Source organism: Panicum hallii, chromosome 6, assembly GCF_002211085.1.
Source record: "Panicum hallii strain FIL2 chromosome 6, PHallii_v3.1, whole genome shotgun sequence".
NCBI lineage: Eukaryota > Viridiplantae > Streptophyta > Magnoliopsida > Poales > Poaceae > Panicum > Panicum hallii.
In genome coordinates this window covers 40,207,252-40,231,966 of record NC_038047.1, presented here as the reverse complement: position 1 = coordinate 40,231,966, position 24,715 = coordinate 40,207,252, and the positions used below count along the sequence as shown (strand labels likewise).

Genomic DNA, 24,715 nt, shown 5'->3' with positions numbered 1-24,715 from the left:
CCAACCCGCAACAATATTCAAAATGAATTTTTTTTCTCCAAAACACAGCTAGCCCTATAAACACCTTTGAGCTATGTAGAAAAACTTACCGGCTACTAGTACTAGAAACTAAACATCCCATTGACGCATGGCTCGTTGCCTTCTTTGTTTCGCCCGTTTGTTTTCCGCTCCTCGCCAAAGTTTTCCGAAATTGTAATGAGAGCCGTCCGTGATCGCCATTTTCGTCCCCAACCCTCCCCTTGTGCCCCCTGGTGCTATAAATACCACACATGTGGATCCCTCAACCACCCACCATTTGTGAGGAGATCCTCTCGAGATCGCCTCCCTCGTGTCCCTCTCGCCCAACACCACCGCGCCACCACTGGCGCAATTCACACTCGGATACGAAAGGGAAGTGCGGCGGCGGCACTCGCCTCCCGCGTGATCTCGAGGGGATCACTCCTCCAAGAGGCTGCGGCGTGGGGGGCAAGGCCACATGGCTTTCTTCCTCCTCGCTGTAGCCTGCGCCTGCTACGTTTCCTCGCTCGCCGTGCTGGTGCTGCTGGGCGCGAGCAGGCGCCGGAGGGGAGGCGCCGGCCGGAGCGGAGGCCCGGCGCGGGGGCTCAAGCTGCCCCCGGGCTCCCTGGGCCTGCCGTACATCGGCGAGACCCTGCAGCTCTACTCCCAGAACCCCAGGATCTTCTTCGCCGCCAGGCTGAAGAGGTAACTGCTGCCCGACCGGCCGGTTGCTAGCTGCCGCCATTTCCGGAAATTCCGTGAGTTGCAAATGCGTGTGATGAGCTGGCTAATTTCTCTGCCTGCCGCGCGCCGCGCATGCCCGCAGGTACGGCGAGGTCTTCAAGACGCACGTGCTGGGCTGCCCGTGCGTGGTCCTGGCGACCCCGGAGGCGGCGCGCATGGTGCTCGTGTCCCGGGCGCACCTCTTCAGGCCGACGTACCCGCCGAGCAAGGAGCGCATGATCGGGCCCCAGGCGCTCTTCTTCCACCAGGGCGACTACCACCTCCGCATGCGCCGCGTCGTGCAGGGATGGCTCGGCCCCGACGCGCTCCGCGCCCTGGTGCCCGACGTCGAGGCCGCCGTGGCGTCCACGCTGCGCTGGTGGGAAGGCCGCGAGACGAGCACCTTCCACACCATGAAGAGGGTGAGTGCCGGCCGGCGCGGCACGCGCGGCGCCGACGAGGAGACACCTGTCCGGCGTCCGGGACCGTCGGAAGCGTGTGCCGGCCTCCATTCCTCTTCCTCCATTGTACGGTTGTGCTGGCTGCCCGGGCGTGGTACGTGTCCAGCTAACTTGGTGGTCTCCCTTGGCTTTTCTGCCTTTTTCTTCCAGCTCACTTTCGACGTCGGCGTCGTCACCATCTTCGGCCGGCGGATGGCGGAGCACGTGAAGGAGGAGCTGAGGAGGAACTACTTCACCGTGGAGAGAGGCTACAACAGCTTCCCCATCCCCGTCCTCCCCTGGACCCGCTACAGCCAGGCCATCAAGGTACGAAGGCGACAGTTCTTTCTTCTTGAAATCAATGGAGCTCGATCGATGTCCTTCCTTCTCCACAATGTCACCCCACCAAACCAATCGGCAGGCACGGAAGCGGTTGGGCGCGATCCTGAGCGGCATCCTGTCGGAGCGGCGGGCGCGGGACGACCTGGGGGATGACCTCCTGGGCACCCTCATGCGGTACCGCGACGACGGCGGCGCGGCGCTCTCGGACGACCAGGTCGCCGACAACGTCCTCGGCGTGCTGTTCGCGGCGCAGGACACGACGGCCAGCGTCCTCACTTGGGTCCTCAAGTTCCTCCACGACCACCCGAAGCTTCTGGAAGCCGTCAAGGTGAGCTTGCCGCGCCGCGCCGACCGGCCGGGAGACCCCTTTCCGTCCTTCTCCTTCCCACTTCGCACAGTACAAATCATTAGAGCATCTGTGACTGGGACGACTGACCTGGTCATGACGTCGTGCCCGATTGACCCAACCGCACGCCGGTGTTCGGTTCTAACGCCGTCGTCGCCACCGTGCCCTGGCCCCTCCCGGCCCGGCCGGCGGCGTGTCGATCGCAGGCGGAGCAGATGGCGGCCTACGAGGAGAACGACGGTGGGAGGCTGCCGCTGACGTGGGCGCAGACGAAGAGGATGCCGATGACGCAGCTGGTAAGCCTGCCCGTGACGTGCACACCGCCGCTACCGGCACTGCACTGCACGCATCTCTGCCGTCGCTGCGCTCCCGTTCGCATTGGAACCTTGCTCTTGTTAACTTCAGCTGCTAGCTTCCAGTAGGTGTTCGTCCTGCTAGCTGCCTTTTGTTGTAACTCGTGGCACCTGTTTCGGTGGAGCCAGGTGATCTTGGAGAGCCTGAGGTTGGCGAGCATCATCACCTTCACGTTCAGGGAGGCCGTCGAGGACGTGGACTACGAAGGTACGTGCACGTACACCAGCACACCGCGAAAGGCACGTGTAGAACATGGACCTCGCCTTGCTTGCTTGGCTTGAGCTTTTACAGATGGATTCTTTAGGCACCCACGATGCATTGGCCCCTTTTTTTCAGAGAAAAAGTTTGGGAAGAGAAAGGCTCACGTTTTTATGAAAACAATAATGGGAGATGAACATGGTGCTAGAATCATGCATGAGCATCATGACAATGGTAGAAAAGTTGGTTCATATGCTACTCTGAAACATTCTAAGAAGGGATAGATGACAGAACTCACAATGGATTAGTGAAAGAAATTCCCAACAAACACATCCGCACATCACACAGTAGATGCTGTCGAGTCAAGTCCACCTCAGCACACGCCAGACATGGAGATCCAACCGGCTTCATCGCCGTCTCACATATAATCCTCAGAACATTAAAGAGGTAGAGCCACTAGTCTTCACAAAACCAACACCATAGGAGAATTCCTCAAAAAAAAACACCAAAGGAGACATTTTTCTGAGGCTGCCGTTCGTATGAACAACACGGGCGCACCCCAGCGTCGACTTCGGCCGCCTGCCCACGCGGGGACGGTCCGTTGTTCACCTCAGAACACGGCAGCGCGCCTACGCCCTCTCGTTCCGATCGCTGGCGAGCGATCGGCCGCCGGCCAGGCCGCCGCTCTTCCCGGACGGCACCGGCGGCCGCTGCTCCACTACTCCGTCCCTGCAGGCAGGAGTCAATGAGACAGCGAGAGCGGCCGGCGGCAATGGCGTGCGTGGTTCGGTTCGGGCGACATGGTTACGAGCGTTAAGTTCCGCCTCTGGATTTACTCCTCCGACTGCGACTGGACTGACGAGGGGTTGGTGGCGTCCGGGTTGTTTTGGTTGCAGGGTTCCTGATCCCCAAGGGGTGGAAGGTGATGCCGCTGTTCGGGAGCATCCACCACAGCCCGGAGTTCTTCCAGGACCCGCAGACCTTCGACCCGTCCCGGTTCATGGTAACGGGGCCTGCCTCCTCCTCCTCCTCCTCCTACCTGCCAGTAGATGATTGCTTGCATCGCATAGCTTTATGACATGAACGTTACATGAGCGTCCATCGATGGGTCGCAAAGATTTGCAGCTGTTGTTATCATCAGCTGTTGCTATCAGACGGCCGAAGTCAAGGACAGCAATTACTTTCACTACCGGCTGCACAGTCATTGTTGACTCTCTCACTCTCTGGACTAGTAGTAGTGCAGGCAGGAGACCCGTTAAACGGTGGCTGGCTTGCCAATCACCCGGCCAGGCCTGCAGCTGAGAGGGAGAACTCACCAGCGACACCTCTAGTATCCTAACCCTGCTGCCGGGAACATGTTGTTCGTGCACAGCGCAGTGACAGGCCAGGCGACAAGCACTACGCACCACCAACACGCACCCAACACTTGTTGCAACGCTAGAAAGTCTGGAGTAGAATGACTGAGTGAGAACAAGTTCGGAGTCAGTAGCAGACAATTCTCTGGAGCATCATCATTCATAGCGTCCTGGGATCCAGCCGCGAATCCCTTGTACTGACCCGCGCGTCCCGTTGGCAGGTGGCGCCCAAGCCCGGCACGTTCCTGCCGTTCGGGAGCGGCGTGCACGCGTGCCCCGGGAACGACCTGGCCAAGCTCGAGATGGTCGTCCTCGTCCACCGCCTCGTCACCAACTACAGGTACGTGTCGCCCGCCGCCCCCCGCCCGCCCCCGGCGGAGACCCGGCCGGCCGTGGGGAAGCCCGCCCTGATCCGCCATGTGCGCGCGTTCGGCGCCCCCTCGTGCGCGGTGCCCGCGGTCCCGAGCCCGACGCCGCGCCGGCTACCGAACCCGCCGTGCGCCGCGTCACTTTCCACGCATTTCCCTCGTACTCCCCGGCATTTTTGTCTTTTGCTTGTTCTACCACCGGCGACGCTGACGCGGGGTTGCTTGTGTCATTGTGTGGTTGCTTTGGCAGGTGGCAGGTGATCGGGTCGAGCGACGACGTGACCTACAGCCCCTTCCCCGTGCCGAAGCGCGGCCTCCGGGCGAGGCTGCTGCGGGCGACGACTGGCGGCGCGGAGGAGGGCGGCCGCCGCGCGCCGGCCGCGGACTAAGCAGCAGCATCACCCACCCAGGAGACGGCCGGGGATCCGGTCATCCAGAGTCGTGGCAGCAGCTAGCTAGCTACCCTTTCGCAGTTCCTTTCGGTGTCGGATACTGATCGACTACTACTCCTGGCCGTCCCCGGCATGTGCTCGACCAGTTAACAAAATAGCCCGTCAATCATTGGGAGGATGACAGTGTATCATCATCAGTGTCATCGTACGTGTCAGTAGCAGAGGACACCGTGTGGTCCGGTAGCGTGACGCCCGGGCGAACGAGCTAAAAAGCTCCCCGGGCGCCCTTGGCATGCTCTGATTATGCTACTAGCTAGCAGTAGTAAGAATAAAGCGGTGTTGGTGTCAGAACTGTCGATGTGTCATGCTGCAGTGACACCGTCGCTGTTTCAGACAGCAAAACGTTGCCTGCGACGGCGACGGCGAGACGCGGGCCGACGCGTGGCCTGGCCATGCGCCCGTCCGTCGCCGGCAGCGCAGATCACACCAGCGATCCCGTCCCCCGGGTCACCGGCTTTTCTCAAAAGCTGCCTGCAGGCAGCGATGCCAGATAGCCCGGCGGCAGGTGATTGACGAGAAAGCGTGTCGCCGTCGGCGACCTGCTTTTTGTTCACGGAGTGTGCGAACAGACTGTGGCAAACCCGCATACTGGCATGCCATTTGCACTCGAGGCTATTCGCCACGAGTCCCGGAGAAAGTGTGGTCGCCCATCATCAGTCCGTTGCACGACAGCTCGCGCTGTCCCTTGACAAGTACTAGTGTGAACTCGCTCGTTGCCTGCTAGCTAGAAAAAATGCGGCATGCATGTGACGTGCCGTGTGCCGGTGCGAGCACGGGACGGTCACACGACAACCCGAGGCTTTTGAGATGGGAAGCGTGGCCGCACTGGCAACAAACCCGGGGCAGTGCTTTACCTGTTCGACTGTTCCTAGATAGGTTAAGCCATTCCAACTCAGTCACATGATGCACGCAGTGAGAGGCAATGCAAGACACTATCAGGACCATACGAACTGAAATGGAATGGGAAACGGTGCATCTAACATAACGAGTACCCAACAAAAAATGAGACAGGTAAAGGGGAAAAAAAAGGCTCCTCCACGGATCGGTATGTACGTGGCATGGCAGTAGACAGTAGTGCACTCCTACAGTCTAGTACAGCACCAGTACTGTCTCTCCGTGTCTCGACTACAAGTGTCTCCCCTTGCTCCAGTCCAGGCTGCACTGCACAGAGCCCAGCGCCTACACTGAAGAGTGCAGACCAGCATCCCAGAGTGGATCGTCGAATCCCAGCCCCAGTGCGGCAGCACCAAAGCACAGCCCCTTTTCGGGCGGAAAAGGAACCAGGGCCACGGATCATTGCGGTGCGAGAGATCCTAGCTTTCTTTTCTTTCTTTCTCCTGATGCCGAGACCGTAGTGCATCTGTTCAGTGCAGGACTTGCCGTGGACGTGTCGAGGGCTCCCGGCGATCCTAGGTGAAATCGTACGTGGTTGTCCGCGGAAGTACAAGATGTTCCCCCGCAACCGCAAGAAGGCAATCGTGCTGCTCTCGGGTGGAGTGGGGACAGGATCTAGCATCGGAGGAGCGCGTACCAGGGCGGCCATTTCGAAGACGAGACCTCGCTGCAGCTTGCTCGGCCGGCATACTGCGCCTTCACGGCCAGGCCGCCACGTACGTCGTGCCCCGGCCGTACCAGCTCGCCCCGTACTGACCTTGATGCGCTCTGCTCATCACGGAGGAGGAAGGAGCACGCCCACAGCGCCCGGGCGGGCGGTCCCCCGTGCCCGGCCGCTGCTCCGGCCAGTTCGGTCACTGCTTAGCTTGTGCTTCCGATCGGGGTTGTTGCCCGGGACCAGGTGTTGGAGTCCAGCTAACGATCGAGCGGGTGCGTACCCGCGGTGACGAGGAGTCAGTGATGCCCAGGGCACGCGGCAGGCAGCGTGGGGACGGCGGGCGGTGCGGGCGGCAACGGCAACGCGCGTCGCTAGGGCACCGTGCCCTTTCGGAGCCGTTAAGGTCTCGCTCGCCTGCCCGACCAAAGTACGCAGATCCAGCTGAGGAGCGCGCTGGTGCTGATCCTCCTCTGAACTAGTTCTGGGCCTGGTTGTTGTGCGCACTGCAGAGTGAAGCTGGCAGCTGAGCTGAAACCGCGAAGGGGAGCCAATCACGCCGGCGGTGCGGGCTGGGCCAGGGTGGCCGGCCGGCCGGCGGCCGCGGGATCTTTATGTTTCGTCAATCTAGGAGAGACCTTGAGTTCGACACGTGTAGAGGCTCGCCCTCCTTTGTGTCGCGTGCGTCCTGTGCGGTTGGAGAGCTCGGTGTGAGTGACTGACCCCGACCTGACATGTGAAGGGAAAGAAGGGGTCGCCGCTGGGCTCCAGGGCCAGCTAAGGCATCAGCAGCATATGCCCATCAGCCCGCGTCACTCGCTGTGTGTGTAAGCTGGCGACGTCCGGAGCTTACAGATGGCGCGGCATGCCATTTTCCATCCACCTGCTTTTCAGGTGTCCTGCACAAGCGCACCGAGGTAGTTAACTGAACATGGTAGCCTGGTGCAGTGGAAAACGCAAGGGATCCAGCAGGTCCAGGTAGCTGAGGGTGAGGCATCAGCATCGTCCCTGCTAACAGAGTAGCAATGTAGCATGGTTAGAGCATCTCAAAAAATGCCCAAAACTCTATCCAAAAATCTCGTTTTGGGAACAAATATGAAAATCACAGCTCCAACGGAAGCCCAATCTAACTCCCAATTTTTCCACGCGTCCAAAAAGGCGGCACCTGGAGCCATATCTCCGCTGCTACGGTGCGCTCCCAATCCTTCCACGCACTCTGCTGGCCCCACGCCTTCACCTCCCGACAGCCTCTGTGCACCATGAAACTGGGCAACTAGCAGGAGCCACACGTCGCAGAGCACGCCGTCGAGCGCAAGCGCTCCATGCCGGCGACGGGGCCTGCTTGTGAAAATTCCATGCCTGTGATGGCATAGGCTAGGCCACGTTCGTGACCCACACACACCTCTAGGCTGCGCGTGCTAGCTCGCTTCCTTGGAATGGAGAAGAAATAGCTACGCTATAGTATCGAGAAGAGGATGAAAAAGATAAAAAGGGCTCGTCAGGAGGGAGAACCGGGGAAGAGAGAGCATGGAAGGGAGAAGAAGAGTTTACCGGTGTGGGTCATGCATCTCGGGAGAAGGATGAATGGATAAGAATGGCTATAGGCACATAGCTTGAGATGGATGAGTCAGACTTGCTACAAACGGGTAGGATGTATCATAAATGATGCTCCTCTCCTCACGGTGGCAATGACAGATCTGAACCTTGCGCGTGCATAGGAAGAGGACCCTATCTGAAATGGAATGATATGGAATGATGTGGCATATTTTTGGAAACCAAATATAGGATATCTGTAGAAGGAAACCATTTTTTTATGCCCAAAACATTTTGAAAAGCTCCCAATCTAGAATTATTGGGAGTAAATATATTGGGCACGGATGCTCTTAATGAGCTTAGAAGGTCACATAAGACTTGCACGAATCCTTCACAAAAACGTGTCGATTCCTTTGCGGTTGTTCCTGAAGGGAGGAACTGCTGCTTACTGCCGTCTCTCGATGAAAAATTTACACCCGGTTGATCATCTGTACTAGCATCAGTTTCACCGCTACACAAAACACCCTAGATTTACAGTACAACGAAACTCAGCACCGTGAAGTTTGGTAAGAATGGGGAGGAAACAAGTATGCCTAGAGCATAGTTATACAAAAATTACTTCAAGCTTTGCACAGGGGTGGTCTTTGATGTATCGCTCAAGTTCCGAATCATCTCTAAACCTGAAACCGTATAACGCCTGACGTTGTGTTAGACCGACTGGGTAGATCTTGTATACCTTCAGATCGTCCCCACCTCTAATACTCGGTGGTCTTTCATCCTTCCATACAGGAACGTGGTTGAGGGACCTAAATTTAGCAAGCACCGCAGACTCCAAAGCACCCAGTGTTATCTGGCCCGATCTGCACATCATAGATTGGAGCATGTTTAAAGATGTACAGGCAGCAAGAATACAATGGACATTGTCACTCAAAACCTCAACACAACTTGGCAGTAGTAGAGCAACATAACTAGCACTCTAGCAGGATAGCTCGCTCAATTGTTGGAAAACAAGCAAACGATCCAAGACTAAAAAGCAGGATACTTTTCTCAATTACCATAAGACCTATGATTGAAATGCAGTTGTATTTGCTTTTCTAATCTATGTCATTATAATCTAGCCTCACCAATATAACCTGTGTAAATCTTTAGCGTTCCTTTGATTTTTTTAATTTAATTATTTTGTAGCTTTCATATCTCAAAAATATTGAGGGTGAGCACAACAGTAACACTTCCATACCTCAGATAAAAGCTCTCTGACTTAAACTGTCCTCTCTCCCGGACAAATAAGTGGTAAACAGTACCCTTTTTGCTGGAACAGCTACAAGGACGATTTGTAAATTTTGGAGTCCTTTCCTCTTTTTCATGAATTTTTGTAGCAATATGTATGCAAAGCCGACAAGATGAATGAACTGCTGCCATGTCGATAAGAGCTTTGAAAGAATCTGACGGACCATCATACTTCCACCTACACATGCAAACAAAGAATGGGATATATTTTACTGTTTACAACAAAATCATAACAGGTGCTATAATAATGGCTGCTAGATGATCTTTGACAACTTCAGTGGTAAAAGTAACCAATAGACATTATTCTTCCTTTTAATAGGATGACCTTTGATAAAATTTCACAGCAATACTTTAAGCCTCCATCAATATAACTAGGATCAAACTCACATGTTGCTGAAGAAGTATTCACTCTGAATTTAGATAGAAATTCTGGTACTATTAAAGTATCAATATTCAAAGAAATTGTGAACAGAAACTTAGTCTAAGAATTGTAAACAAAATGAATTTATGATTCCTTTCCCCATCACCAAAATAAGCCAACGACAAAGTTTTAGCTTCACACAAATTGTGTTTTAAATTGCATTGCAGATGATCACTCTCCAAGGTGCACTTATGTTCGCTAGGTTGAAAGCAGGCTGTTGGAATAAATGGAGCAATGTGGCCTTCTTAGCTTTAGTTTCATGGAAATTCTAGTAGGTTCTTGCATGCTTATGTTTAACGTATTTTTCTAAGTAGTATGTCCATTTATATTCTTAGGATTAGAATTGTATGGTGGGATTAATTGGGGGTGATGTGGCAATTTCTCGTGCCCTGCTTTGTGCTGGCCTTACAAGAGAGATAAGATATATAGACTTTCAATGGAAAATCTGAAAAACACTCAATGATACCAGCACATAGTTATGCACTAAATAATTGCTGCAAGCAGATAATTCCAGAAATCCTAAGAGTGAAACAAGAGTGTTATGTCAAATCTAATCCTGGCAGAGGCTCACAGTAGTACATTATGCTCCACAAGTGCTAGAGACCATCACAGTTTTGTCCAATCAGAATGCCCATTTTTCTTCACATTGGCACAGGCAAAAGGGGAGCATTCAAGCACAGTGCCGAGGTATGTACATGGATCTTATATAAAAAAAAGGTATGCACACGGATCGTAATGTAAAACACCGTCTGTGCATCAGTTTCCTAAAAATAGATAACCTATTGACAACATCATTAAGAAATTGAATCTCGCACAGTTGTGACCTGGGGCCTAATTGAGGCAGTTTACCCATTAATTCAGTTCGTGGTTTGTAGCTTTCATGCTTTGGCACTGTCAAAACCACAGAGGCAAGATTTGCAAGGTGAGCTTTACTACCAAAGTTGAGCCACACTATACCCTTTCTATAAGGAGAATCTGGTTTGTTAAGGAGCAACTCTTTAATTTCATGGTGATTCAGTTACTCAGGAAACCATATCGTTATAAATAAAATGTTTGTTGTCACCTGATCTTGATATGAAAAAATTTAATTGGTCAAACCAGCACCGATTCACTATAATAAAGTTGATAACGTAATACACCAGTACACCACTCCTTATGAAGTCGAACTAAACTCCAATAGATACACACATGACACCTGATTCATTGCAGATCATGCTAAATCAATATACAATCGCCCCGATATCACCATGACTCTGCAAGGCTTGGCATTTACCTCAAGGACTGATTGAAGGCATCAGGATTTGAAGCAATATTTTTCATCGTCTTTGCAACTGAAGCAACATCATCAAGCTCCTTAATATGTAATATCGCACCTTCTCCCGGAGAAAACTCCTGAATATTCGGAGCACCAACAACAACTGGAATAGAACCTTAGTGGAAGGGAAATGAAATAGTCAATCACTACATTCCACTTACAACTTTAGTATCCACAAATACCGTTTCAGAATATTTTCGGCTGATAAAATAAACATTGCACTTTGATTTTTTTTTTGCATGTTTACAACATCAATTGGACATAAATTACTGCATCAGTTAGCCAATTATAGAGAAACAATCTAAAAGGAAAGGAAATCTGCCCATGGGGTGAAATGCTTTATCCTATAGTGATGAACTAAACATATGAAAACAAACGTATCCTCAGCATGCAATGGTGGAAGAGTATTTAGTGGAGAGTTGTGGCCATAAACAGTTACCTGCTACCAGCGACTGAAAAAACTTCTCTGTTACATAATCCTCCTCATTAGAATTCTCAAAAGCCAAGCTGAATTTGTAGCGCTTCAAAGTCTCCACTTTGTCCACTGCACCCAAGCAAGAGGTAGAGTATGAAGTGTGAACTACAAATTTGAAGTCAAATACGATGCATCCCAACAGCAGAAACTATGCATCAAGAATAAAAGGATTACTAATCAAAGAAAAGCATGTATTAAACAGCGAAGGTGAACGTAACAATATCTTTGAGGATCTAACATGGCTACAAGAAGACCATAATCCAAACCTACTGTCATTGCTAGGAAATTGGCAAGGCACGATAATAATTCCTACACGATTCCCATGAAATGTCGCATTCCAGACGGACCTTAAACCGACATATACACCTTTATTAATGCAAATGAAAAACAGGGACCTTGGATAATACTAAGCCTTTGCAAAACAAACTGTGACTAATGATGTCACATCTACTACAACTATAGATGTTGACATTGATATGCCTGTGAAGAGATAGAATATAGTGAATTACAGGTCCGGATCTGGTGGGTGGCAGTAAGGTGGAGATCTTAGCCCTCCCAATGCCAGTAGTACTTTCTCCAAGCCATAATGCAGAAGAAAGCAAGAGCTGGAAGCAATAGGTGGATTAGGGAGGGCATGCGGCTTACTTGTTACTCGATATGACAAAGTGAGATAAGTGCAAATTGGGTAGTGATACGAAGCATTTCTTATTCACAACAAAATAAGTAGCTTATCTGCCACCCAGATTTCGTGCACTGCTACTGCTGTGCGGTGATTCAGGTTCATTGACAATATGGTGGAGGAGAAATCAATGGTCAAAATCTACTTTTGATGACTTTATTATTCCAAAATATGCTATGGACAGAGGGAGTACCAACTTTTGCAAGCAGAACAGAAAATATCCCATTTGTGTGCCAACAATGACACCAAGAAAAAAAAGATAATATTAACATACAGCAGAGAAGGTGTACCTTTGCCATCACGGTTACGATGACAACTACCATATGAATCGATTTTCACATCCAAGTTTTCAAGCATCTCAAGTGCTTGCAAACGAAAGTTCCGTGCACCACAGTTGGAAATAAAGGCTGCAGCAAGAGCTTCTTCGGTCTTTGGAGGCACAGGTGCCATGATATCATATTCAGCCCATGAAAAGTAACCAACAGGTACATCTGAGGAAAGGCTGGTTGTCATCACAATTTTGTACCCTCTCCTGTAATAGATGGCAATGAAATTGCTAGCCCATTAGAACAATGATTCTCAATATTAATAAATCCTGCTTCTGAACACAAAATTCCAAAGCTGAATAGCAGGGCATGAATGACGAAACATGGTACAGAATGAGGATAGCAATCAACAAAGTGCTTGGTTCAAGATCAAAAGCATTTCCAGCGGATGAACTTGTCGTGGCTGCTTGCTTTTCCCTCTTTCTTTCAAATAACAATGGTTAAACATCAGGAAGCAATAGGTATTTGGCATTCAGACAATAGTCCATACATTCTTACATACCATAAACAATAAGAATAAACTATGTTCACATTAGTCCATCAACGTTGCACTCCTTAACATGGATATCAGGAGACAGAAACTAATTCTAGTGTCAATATCCCATATATGGAAATAGAATTTTTGTAACCAAAGCAGTATTAAATGTGGAGTACAGTTGAAGTTCATTTTACCAAATTTAGAAAATCATTTCAAACAGGTAAACAATGTTGTACAAAATCACCAAACAGAAATAACTTTTCTTACCCACCCTCGAGCCACATCAATATTGTTTTCTGAATAATATTGAGATGATTCCATTGATCTGAGGATGCTTTCTACAGAAGAATCTGGCGCAATTCCAAAAGTAGCATCAGGGGTCTTACTCGCAGAAAATCCAAACTCACATCCTACAGCACATTTATTCCAATCCTGAGTGAGAAAAAGAAACACATAAGTATCATGAAGAGAGAGGAGCGATGCAAGCTGTGGATGGTGCAAATGTTAGGATATGCAACACCATTTCCATATATAACATTATGCCACTAATAGTCTGAACACAAACACTTGGCACCTCTTATGCTTAAGTGAACAACACCCCAACACAGATCAAATTTCCAAAAGCATTTTTTAGACAAAAAGCTTTCAACACTGCCTTTCTTACGTAAACTGGTATATCAGTTTACAATATAAGTCTAGTTCAACTCATTATCAGCGATCCCAAACATACGTAAAGTGAAGCAAGCACTGGAACCAAAAACACATTATCATAGTCCTCCATAACAGGTTGGAGCATCAAGCCAAGCAGCTTGGGCTGCGTCCCCCTTTTCATTCTGGCATAATATGCATAATTAAGAAGCTGACTGTTTGCTGCATGCTAGGCTATTAACTAGTATTTTTACCTTCCATAATCCACTGTTCTGTAAATTTTAGTACTGAGTTTTTCAATGGCGATCTATCATTTCATTTCTACAGGTGCCCCCCCCCCCCTCTGTAATTTGGGCAAGTTCTACCACTGCTTCTAGAACCAAAGATGTCCCAGAGCTTTCAGAACAATAAAATTTGCAATAGAGGATAAAATAGAAAGGAGGGCATTTATTAGTCACTGTTGGGAATTTCTTGCTCCATTGTATTCAGAAATCGCTACTTGAGTAACACATTAAACACTGCTTACACTTTCCTTTCTACATCAACAGGACACCAGATCTGTTCGAATCTAGTAGCAATATAATTTCCTCCTTCTAAAGAGCAAATATCACAATATTTAACTGAAGAATAAATGCCAAATTTCAGTTTACTAAACCATACGCTATTCAAACTTATCACATTCTTTTGTACATATTACTCCCATTAAACATTTTAGGCAGCACTAGCATGAACAAACATTTCAACAGCTTCCCATTTGCACTCATGGAAGAGTACTAATCTGGTACGAATGTTTAGTGCTCTAGGCCTAGAACCTTGACTGAACATTAAAACCCAGCCAATCAAGCACTTAGGCGGAGACAAGGCCATCAGCTCACATGCCAAGTATGGGACAGAAGAAGAATATAAACTAAAAATGAAGTATTTCACTTTTGTGGTCTTATTTGTATCAGGATCAGTTTCTCTCGTTAACCCAGTTAAGCCAGATGCTACCTGGATACATGATACACAAGCTTAAGGTTTGACAATGGAACTGTTTCAGATTATTTACATACAAGAGGACCACAAGCAATCTGAAGAAGCCCCTTGTATCATTCAATGACTTACTCATTATATTAGTTTGCTCAGGCGACTACAATATTCCTTAAAGTTGGTAATGAAAAGCATAAAATGTTGTCGTGCTTCACCAAGTATTCAGAAGTTCATGAGACAAATGCTAAGGTTAGAAGGTCAGGACATTACTGAAACGTATGGAACAAATTCGACACCCTGAGCAGCAGATCCCGTCGTTACAAAACTAACTGTCCTAACTCAAATTAAGAGCACGAAGCGAAAGGGCATGGAAGAGACCTTGGCAGCGCCGCCAACGAGCACGGGGTCCCTGTCGAAATCGCGGTCGTAGGGCACGGCGTCCTCCCTCTCGAGCCGCTCCTGGCACCGCCGGATCTCGTCGTCGCCCTCGTCGCCTCCCCCGCCCTCGCCCCAGCTGGCGGAGCGGCGGTAGAAGGAGGTGGTCCAGCTCTCGACGGCCTCGGCGTTCTTCGCCATGTCGAGGCGGCCGAGGAACGCGATCTCGGCGAGGAAGGCGGCGCCGACGAGGAGCGGCAGCAGCAGCCCCCAGCGCCGGCGCCGGCCCGCCTGCGCCTGCGCCCCCGCCTGCGAGTGGGAGGCGCCCTTCATCGGTAGCCCTCCTCGCGGCCGCCTCGGCGGGGGGTGGGGGTGGGATCGCGAGGGGCGGCCGGGGAGGGTGGGCGGAGTCGTCGAGCGACCCGGTCGTTGGAAATGGACCCACGACCCAGCCTGCCGAGATGTCCCCTCGCGCTCGGGAGAGATTTTTGGTCCGGCTCCGGCTGCATTGGGACGAGGCAGAGCGGGGTGGGATGGAGTGGGTACCACGTGTCAGTGAAAGAGAGCGACTGCCTTTTCGTCAAACGTCTTTCTTCGGAAAATCGGAAGGCCGGCCCGGTTGGACCCATTTAGTAAGTGATGGTCCGCGGCCGTTGGGTACTTGGGTCCAAGAAGAATTCCAGGCCACCTGGGCTTTGGGCTCCAAGTGAAACCAGGTGCACCGGGGCCTTGGCCCACTAACGAAATTAACCCATGTTCTTAGGACATGTGTGTCGACTTACTTTTTGGCTTGCTGCTTGTCCTCACCATCATCATGCGGTAAAAAGGCTGTGCTGATCTGGGGCTGGACCACAAGCACAAAGGGAACAATCCTGAGCATGCTGTGGCGGTGGATCGGGACGCATGGGAGCAATACAAATCGTCATCCGTGCCCCCCGTGTCCGGGGGACAGCAGAACCGGAAAAGGGGCCGAATTGAACCATCCACACCGTGCATGTCCCCCCATGCATCCATGGATCAACAGAACAATGTACCCGTACGTGAGACGAAAACGAGCACTGATTAGCATGGATGGCTGGTTACGTGCCTATACTACGGGCGCGTTTGGCAGAGCTCTCAGAGCTGATTCTCTGCTAAATCCAGCAAGAGCTCTGCCAAACAGTTTTTCAGAGAAAAGTGATTCTCTGCTGATTCTGTGGAGTGATTCTCCATCCTAATTTTAAGAGTTTATACTAGAGAACCAAAAAGAATCAACTTCAGCCACAGAATCACTTCTCTTAGAGAATCAACTCCCACAGAGAATCAGCATCATTTGGAGCTCTACCAAACAGGCCGCAGGAACCTACTAGGATAGCTAGCGGCACCAACCGTGAACTGGAGTAGTACGCGTGTACGTAGGGTTTGTTAATTTGTTTGGTTAAGCCCACCATGGACGAACGGGATAATTAAGAGTATACCCTGCTTCGTACTGCACTAATCTGGTTCGCTTTGCCTTTAATGTGCAAGTACGTCTGAGCAGCAGATTCTCTATAGCTAGCGCAGCAGCTAGCAGATCGTCACTAGCGAAAGCAAAAGGTTTCCCTCTTTACACCCGGACATATCTATCCACAGCCCATCTAGTGGCGTCGCATAATGGTGTCCCTAGCTAGCTACCATAGCCATGCCTGCTAGCAAGCGCCTTCATTATTCTCTCTGTACTCACAAATCCGCACAGAGATAATGATGCTACCGTTACATGACGACCGAATCAACTCACACCGATGAACACTAATGCGGCCGGATTAGACGACGGAGTCCGTGTCAGTCAAATGCGTGCTATATAGACTGCTAGAGTTGCATCACAGACGAGACCCACAGGATGGTCAGCGTTGCCTGATGATGACAAAGCGTCCAAGCCAGAAGCCACCAACGAGCTGGTAGAGCTGAGATGCTCCCATGTCCTCTGCTTTGCCGAGTGTTGCTACTTGGCTAGGTAGACCAGACAGCCCCGCCAACAAATCTACACGGCGTGTAGCAGTAGCGTCTAGGAGGGGTGTAGCAACTGCCTGCATCTTCGATCGGCCGACACGGCTTTAACCATGCATTGCATGTGTCTGCTGGCAACTACTGTGTCTGTGTGCCGCGGAATGGAAGAGGTCACGCCCAAAGCAAAGGGCTCAGCAGCAAGCCAGCACCACGGCCGGACGCACAGAGGAGCAGCAGCTTGTAGACACACAAAAGAGTGGTGGTGGTGGAGAACTCGTGCGGTGCCTCACCCTTTTGACCGCACGGACAGATCAAAGACGGGCGCCTTTTGCCTCAACGAGCGGCTCCAAATAAAGGCGCTGAAGAAGCTATGCATGCGTCGCTATGGCTAGCTGCGGCGTGTCGGAGTAGCTGCCATAGCTATAGGCTCGACGGCTCGAGCAAATTAAACGAGCAGCAGCCAGTGATTCGTTGTCCCGAACGGCCGGAACAATCGCTCGCTGGCACTGCTAGCTAATCGTAGGCTCGCTACTAGCGCCGGCGCGCGTGGAATCACGGGCGCGCGCGCTTTCGGTTGGCGCCCGCATTAGCCTCGGGCGGGGGGAGCGGCTAGCTTTAGCTCGGTGTTCACAAAGACCACCAGTAAAGGTGGCAACGGGTACGTGAGTATCCACGGGGATAGCAAACCGGACGGGTGCTTATGGGGATCCTAGTATGTTCCCGTAGGTACGGGCGCAGTACCCATGAATAACGATTAACATGTATAAAATTTTTATATCCGAAACCGCAAATCCGCAAGATCCGCTAACATGTGGACCCAAATACTCACGTATATAAGAACATTCACCCTCATTTCTCCTCCCACCTCCCGGCCGCCACCCCCACCCCACAGCTCGCGCTCAGCCGCCCCCGCCCCCGCCCCCCCCCCCACCCCCGGTTCCTCGCCTCCTCGGCCCCTCCCGGCTCCCCTCCTCCCTGTACCGCTCGCCCGCTCGGGCTCGACGCCATCATACCCCTCCCCAAGCCCTGTGCGCTGCCGGCCCGCCGCCCCCTTCCTCCGTTCCTCCTGCTGGGTGCTAGCCGTCCGCCCCCTCCTCGCCCCTGTGGATCTCCGGCGGCCGAGGCGCCGTGATTGCGCTCCCAGCCTCGCGACGCCGAGTGCGCCGCGCCCGTGACCCCCCCCCCCCAACACACACACACCTGACGCACGGGGCACGGCCGCTCCCAGCCTCCCAGGTTTGCCTCGCCGCCACACCAGGACGCCGACGCCCCAGCCCCCACCCTAGGCCATCTACAGATTTGCTCTTCCTGCAGCAGATTTATTTTTGTATGCTTTTATTTTTGTTAATGTGTGATGATTTGAGATGATGGTGGGATTTATCATGTATGACAGTATGAGACTTTTATTCATTTGTTTAGACTTATTTGTTTCCTCATTGATATATATATATATATATATGTTTACTTGTTGTTAAAATATGCTTGTGTGTTTGTCGGAGGAAATCTCCACCCGGGTGGCAGAATGCACCCGCCTAATCCTAGTCTAGGATGAGTTTGGGGGGAATTCAAGGAACGCTAGATCAAGGGGTGAATGAACACGGAAAGCACACAAGGGTTTAGAGTGGTTCAGACCGCCGGAGCGTAAAACCCTACGTCCACTATGTGTTATATTGCTTGTGAGAACTTAAAGCTTCCGAGAGCTTGTGAGCTTGGGAGTCTTTGAATCCTGCTTTCTATCATGTGCGCTCTCCCTTTTATAGACTCAAGGGGAGTGCGTACACCATGCGGGGCTCCGACAGGTGGACCCGACGACATATTAAATAATGTACACTTCGGAGCCACATATTCAGAAATCTTCCTCTTCGGCTCCTCCCTGTGGTCCTTGATCGGGAAGTTGATGTGCATTTCTTCTACCAGGATATGGTCATGTGCCGTCTCACCAGCACAGTGCCTGCTATCAGTAATATGCACAGTGGAAGTCGTGCTATCACTGTTGGGTCAATTCCCTTGACAGGCGAAGGGGCTGTGTTGACCTGCCGTGCTGTAGCTTCGGCGCACATTGTAGCAGCGCACGCCGCAGCCCTCCTGCAGCAGATCATAATTACCCTTTGCTCACGCGCGCGACGCTGTGATGTGACTACACGCCGTCCGCCTTCGTACGCGGTGTGGTGATGCGACGCGCCGCCTCGGTAACTGGCGGGCTTACCATGGTGTCAGCATACCTACCCGATATATCAGTGGACAGCCCACGCCCTGACCCAGGCACGCGCACCCCACCTACCCGCATTTAATGCGGTAGTTGGGCTGGCGTCCCGCAAAAGGCTGGCTGCCACCGGACACGTGGCAGGGCTAGCTTAGCAGCCGGTTCCTCAGGGGCACGTAGCGACACCGGACCTCCTCCCCGGAGGGAAGGGAGGTCCTTGCCCCTGAGGCCGACCCAGGTGCACAGGCCTCCAGAGGGTCCGGCTTCCACACGTGGCGACACCGGACCACCCCGCGGGGGTTCGGCCCCGTGGTAGCTGTTCTTGAGCACCTTGTCCTTGTGGGCACATGGAGACGCCGGACCTGTTAGAGCATGGGGTAAGGTCCGGAGACCGTGATCCCAGCTATCAAGCCCGGGCCGTACGCCCCGTCACCCAAAGACTTAGCGTGAGGTTACGGATAACCTCGCGTCCCTTGGGTTGGACACACTAGCAAGAGGTACTCTGCCCGTATGTACCGACAGTGTTTGATTTCCTAAAGCTTGTGAGTACATATGCGTGCCCGCGGGCATGCGGGTATCCGCAGATAGCAGGTACGGGCATAGTTTTCTGCCCGTGGTGGGCTGCAGATACGAATTTTAGCTCACGGATGCGGATTTACAAAATATGTATCCGCACGGATATTATCCGTTACCATCTTTAACCTCGGGAGGGCCTTAGCTCCGCCCCCGGCCGCAGCAGGATGCGGTGCATGTTCTGCGAGCGCCTTGTGCCGATGGATGGTGAGAAATGAAGCCTCGCGCTGCCGCGAGCGGCTCGTTGCTGGACAGGACATCTATCCATTCATGCAATTACTTTGCAACAACGTCCTAGGTTGAGATACCACCGCGCTGAGTTGAGGCTCCAGAGGCGGAGCTTCCAAACGTCAACAAGGTGCTGTAGAGTCGGAAGCAAGCCAGAGCCCAGAGCACACTCATCACCAGCTGCTGTAGAGAACTACAGCAGAACACTCCATGGCAAATTGGCAATACGCGAAAGGTGAGCGGCCTCTTGTCTCGATTAACCTAGAGTGTGACTGCTAGTCACGTCCACCAACACAGCATCCTAGAGCCAAAGCATGGTATGTAACCTAGACGCCTAGATTTGGTAGTGCACGCCCGCCCGGCCGCCGGGCCTCAATCATTAAAGGGAGACAAGTACTACACAGCTTGGCGCCCCCAATTACTAAGCTAATTGCTAGTAAGTACTGTGACCTGATTGAACCCTACTCTTATTACTACTTGATGGAATGGAAGCACGACGAGGCCTTCATTCTGTGCGTGCACCTCAAAAGCAGCATCGTCCTTATCCAAAAAAATGAAAGAAGCAGCATCGTTGGGACTTGGGAGCCTTGGAGCTCCATGCGGATGCACATCGGTAGATTGAGCTTGCTTCAGTGTTCCAGCACTAACAGATCGAAGGTGATGAACACCTCACTTCCTAGATCGAAGAGAGTCTCCATTTGACAACGAGAGAGGTCCACATCACCGTCCCTATTCCGGTTCCATGTGCGCAGCTATGGCCGGCAAGCAAGAGATCGCGCAATAACGCCCGCAGGAAACGTGAGAAACAACCCCTTAATTAGTTATCAGCATCGAAAGTCAGACGGCGGCGACGGATCTGACACTGACTTTCAGCATCAGAGAAGATAGCAACGCGGTGAAGCTCAGTCGATTTAACACAGTTGCCATGGATCGCAGCAGCTTCTTCTTGTCTCTTCTCCCGCCCGGCTGCAAATTTTCTCGAGGCAGCAGCTCGCTGCACGTGCACATCAGACATCAGGCACTCATCCATTGGCTACCTTTGAGTCAGCGAGTGAAGTAAAAAAGTCATCTTGATAAGGTAGTCCGGGAAGGTGTCGGTCTTGTCCAGGCCGAACGTTCATGTAGAGGTAGGTCGTTTCTACTGGCGTCTGACATGAATCTCTAGCTAGTTACTGTGGCGGCACCGAGAGCTAGCCATGGATGGAGACCATGGCACCTCTGTGTCAGCACTCGCGTGCTAAATTCAGTTGAACACCATCGCAGACAGCGAAGGGATGATGCGATGCTGTTACACGCACAATTAAATGAGGAATGTTTTTTATTTTGCGAGAAGTAAAATGAGGATTAGTAGTGCTGCTGGATGGCGACTAAAGCATAGCAGACTACACACTGTACCCGTTACAAACAAGAGGATCGACCCAAACACGTATAAATAAATAAAAAAAAGCAGCCGCAAAGAGACTCCACGTTCGAGTGGCTTTGTCATAAACAAGAGCAGCCGGTCTTGAAGAGAACTGCTCACACTTTGCATAATTGCATCACTCGGGGATCCATGCGTTCATCTGGCCACGCCCGTCCTATGTTTAATGTGGGTCCAGTTCTAAAGAAGGTTCAACAGATCTAAATTAGTACACGCCTCATCTTCTCCGTCGACATTAGATTTCCTTCGAAAACTCACCACTGCACACATGATCCTACAGTGAGCATTGAAAAAAAAGACATCTTTTCGTCAAAGAAAAAAAAAGCAAATATGTCCTGAGAACTTTGTAGACCGTTTTGGCCGTGCAGGTGGAAACACGCATCTCTGGCAAGCTCAACGGCCGTTTCCTTCCGCCAGGCAGGCTGAGGCGCCGCAAGGGCACGTTCAAGCGGGCTCCATCATCTGCACGAGCCTCTCCTGATCTGCCCGGAGGCGCCAACCACATGCCGATATGCCGTAGGCTCCAGGGAAGGGAAGCATGCGAATGTGCATCGGCTCCGGCCGCAACAAACTTCCAGGCATCGCCGCCGCAACCCGGTTGCCGGCGGTAACCGCGATGCGACCGGGCGGTGAGAACGTGCGGACAGTGACGGGATCGGAGACAAAAACTTCGCTCGCGTCCGTCGTTGGCCTACGGGCGAGGGCGGAGAGAACAAAAACGAAGTTCTTTTCAAAAAAAAAAAGAGAACAAAAACGAAGCGGGAGACGCCAAGGCAGGAGCCAGGGAGGGGCACCACCCGCTCTACTAGGTGGCCCGGAGATCTCTGCCGCGGGCCCCACCCCCTCCCTCGTGCCGCCACCTCCCCACCACGCGACGCCGACGGCCAACGCGATGGCCGCCTCCCGTCTTATATAACCCCGCCTCCCCGCCTCACACCCGGCCTCTAGCTCGCAGCTCTTTCATCCGCTCGCTCCGGCCGTTACCCAAGCACACATCAGCTAAGCTCAGCGCACTGCCCCCTCCATCCTAGGAAGGCGGGCAGCTGGTCGGTCGTGGGGGCGGCAATGGTGGACGTGGACCGCCGGATGGCCGGCCTGACCCCGGCGGCGCACGCGGCGGGGCTGAGGCGCCTGTCCACGCGCGCCGCGGCGGGGGCCTCGTCGGCGGCGGCCTCCCCGCGGCACGGCTTGCACTCCTTCGCCCCGCTCGCGGCCGCGGTGCTGGCGCACCTCCGGGCGTCCGGGGTGGCCGTGCTCCCGGGGCTCACGGAGCTCGAGCTGGCGCGCGCCGAGGCCGAGCTGGGGTTCGCGTTCCCGCCCGACCTCCGCGCGGTGCTCGCCGCGGGGCTCCCCTCGGGGCCCGGGTTCCCGGACTGGCGCACCCGCGCGGGGCTCCGGTCCGCCTTCGACCTGCCCATCGCCGCGGCGTCGCTGCAGATCGCGCGCGGCGCGCTGTGGCCGCGCTGCTGGGGCCCCCGCCCCGCCGACCCGGACCGCGCGCTGCGGCTGGCGCGCTCCGCCATCCGCCGCGCGCCGCTGCTCGTGCCGCTCTTCGACCGCTGCTTCCTGCCCTGCCGTCCCTGCCTGGCGGGCAACCCGGTGTTCTTCGTCACCGACGACCGCGTCCTCTGCTGCGGCCTCGACGTGCTCCACTTCTTCACCAGGGACACCTGCTTCCAGCCGCTGGACCCGCGGGCGCCGCCGTCGTCGGTGGCGCAGCACGGCGAGGCCGCCGCCGCGACGCCGTGCACGCGCCGCAGCCTCGATGCGGCCTGCGGCGGCGCGGCCCCGCGCTGGATCGAGTTCTGGAGCGACGCGGCGTCCGACCGCCGCCGCCGCGACTCGTCCTCCTCGGAGGCCTCCACCGCGTCGTCGCTGTCCTCCGGGTGCGCGTCGCCGCCGCCGCCGGTGGCGGCCAGGCGGTCGAGGACCCCGCACTGGGTGGACGCCTACCTGGACCGGCTCGGCTCCGTGCTGCGGCAGGGCGGGTGGAGGGACACGGAGGTGACGGAGATGGTCGAGGTGGCGGCCGCCGGGGTGTTCGACGGCGAGGAGGGGGCGGCGCCCCCCGCGGCCGACCCCGACGCGGTGCTCGACGCGCTGCTGCTCAAAGCCGACCGGTGCTCCGACTCGCTCCGGCGCGCCGGGTGGAGCTCCGAGGACGTCTCGGACGCGCTCGGGCTCGACCTCCGGCGGTGCAAGGAGCGGCCGCGGCCCGCCGTGCGGATACCGCCGGAGATCGCCGTCAAGGTTGAGCGGCTCGCGCAGTCGGTGGCGCGCCGCTGACCGACCTCGTCGGGGAGGCACGGGCACTTGCCTCCGGCGGCCGGCAGCCATTTCTCTTTCCTCTAGGGAAAAAAGTTGCTCTTTTTTTATTGACTTTTTCGCTATACAAGGAAAGAATACTTGTACTTTAATCGAGTAGTAAAAACTGTACGAAAAAGTTAACCCCATGATCATGTCCACGCGAAGGTGTAATTAAATGCTTGGAAGTGAGTAGTACTAACGGCTACATTTGACGGCGCAAGCCATTTCTCCCCCCTCTTCCATGGCTGATGGGCCTCGCTGATACTGAATCAATCTGAAGGCTTATCAGAAAGAGGAAGCAACGATGCTGAAAGATCGCCGTGATTTGCAAGAGTTTTACAGAAAAGTGTCGGGTTTCAACAAGGACATGGAAAAAGCCCTGCGTTTGGGAGCACACGGTAGAGGCGGAGCCACGGTAGTAGTGGTTTCGTTTTTTTTTCCTTCAAATCTTTTGATAAGGAGACGGTACTTTCTGTCCATTCTTTGGGTGTCAAGGCGGATGCCGGTGTCTGCCGCCAATCTAGATCTCATCTGCGGAGCCGAGTCACTTCCAGCAGCAAACACGGTCATCAGATTCCAGGCAGCCGCTGCCGTACCGGTATAGTTTTGCGCCAGGGAGGGGGATCTTCCGTGCGAGATCTAGCACACTACTTCGATGACCAAGTCTCTGATCTCGTGTTCTTTTCAGTTCAGAGTTTATTCACCCTGTTTTTTATTCATTCTATTCACTCTTTTTTTCTTCATTCTATTCACTCTGTTTTTCCACTATAGTTACACTTCAGACTTTGCCTTTTAACCCTTCGCTTTTCAAAGCCATGAAATGGTACCTGGTTGGTTCGCCGGTTGGGCAATGCTCATGCAGTCATGCACGCACTAGTGTCCGTGCTTTGCTCGCTTTTGGTTGGGGACGTGTGAGCGTGCCTGCCTAGGCTAGCCCAGGCTCGTCCCTTTTCGTACTGCGCGCTGTGCCCCCTCTGTTGGGCCACACGGCCACAGGGGAAAAGAGCTAGCTAGCCTTGTTCGTTGATCCGTCGCCGCGGCGGCAAAGCGAGCGCACGCACGCACACGCGCGCGGAGGGAGCGGCCGCCCGCCCGCCCGCCCGGCTGGCCCTCGGGAGCCGCGCGGTCGTGTCGCGCGCGCCTGCCTCTGCGCTGCCCGCCCGCCGCTGCCGCCTCCGTGCGGCTGGCGACCGCGCGCGTGCAGGGCGCCAGGGCGCAGCGCGTTCCCACCCCACTCGCCATCTCGCCCCGTCACCGCGCCGCGCGTGAGAACCAAGAGGGACATGTCTGGGGTGCTGCGGCGCCGGCGCGCCCTCTCGATTCCAACGCGGCGTCGTGTGCGCGCGCAGCGCGGCGTCGCGGAAAGCGGAGCCGCGGCCTGTGGCGGAA

General features: G+C 53.5%; 3 protein-coding genes across 5 annotated transcripts; 2 read left to right on the top strand and 1 right to left on the bottom strand.

The window, feature by feature from the left end:
• Positions 1-303: 303 nt before the first annotated feature.
• On the top strand, positions 304-4,866 carry LOC112897089 (abscisic acid 8'-hydroxylase 3-like). 2 transcript variants are annotated; one of them, XM_025965285.1, is made up of 9 exons: positions 304-702; positions 824-1,142; positions 1,332-1,487; positions 1,582-1,830; positions 2,055-2,144; positions 2,331-2,409; positions 3,297-3,403; positions 3,977-4,095; positions 4,374-4,866. In XM_025965285.1, exons 1-9 carry the CDS (start codon positions 476-478, stop codon positions 4,510-4,512), a joined length of 1,485 nt encoding a protein of 494 aa, XP_025821070.1. In that variant the 5' UTR covers positions 304-475; the 3' UTR covers positions 4,513-4,866. The 2 variants fall into 2 exon arrangements, with proteins under 2 accessions (XP_025821070.1, XP_025821071.1); XM_025965286.1 differs by lacking the exon at positions 3,297-3,403.
• A 3,181-nt stretch (positions 4,867-8,047) lies between these two features.
• Positions 8,048-15,073, bottom strand: LOC112897037 (glycoprotein 3-alpha-L-fucosyltransferase A-like). 2 transcript variants are annotated; one of them, XM_025965221.1, is made up of 7 exons: positions 14,634-15,073; positions 12,910-13,070; positions 12,125-12,366; positions 11,120-11,224; positions 10,639-10,783; positions 8,895-9,122; positions 8,048-8,517 (listed from the first exon to the last, which is right to left on the bottom strand). In XM_025965221.1, the coding sequence occupies exons 1-7, from the start codon at positions 14,961-14,963 to the stop codon at positions 8,262-8,264; spliced, it is 1,467 nt and encodes a 488-aa protein (XP_025821006.1). In that variant the 5' UTR covers positions 14,964-15,073; the 3' UTR covers positions 8,048-8,261. The 2 variants fall into 2 exon arrangements, with proteins under 2 accessions (XP_025821006.1, XP_025821005.1); XM_025965220.1 differs by having other exon boundaries at positions 10,639-10,795; positions 14,634-15,070.
• Positions 15,074-21,979: 6,906 nt separating this feature from the next.
• On the top strand, positions 21,980-24,030 carry LOC112897635. The gene has a single exon (XM_025965983.1). The coding sequence runs from the start codon at positions 22,085-22,087 to the stop codon at positions 23,303-23,305; it is 1,221 nt and encodes a 406-aa protein (XP_025821768.1). The 5' UTR covers positions 21,980-22,084; the 3' UTR covers positions 23,306-24,030.
• The last annotated feature ends 685 nt before the right edge of the window (positions 24,031-24,715 follow it).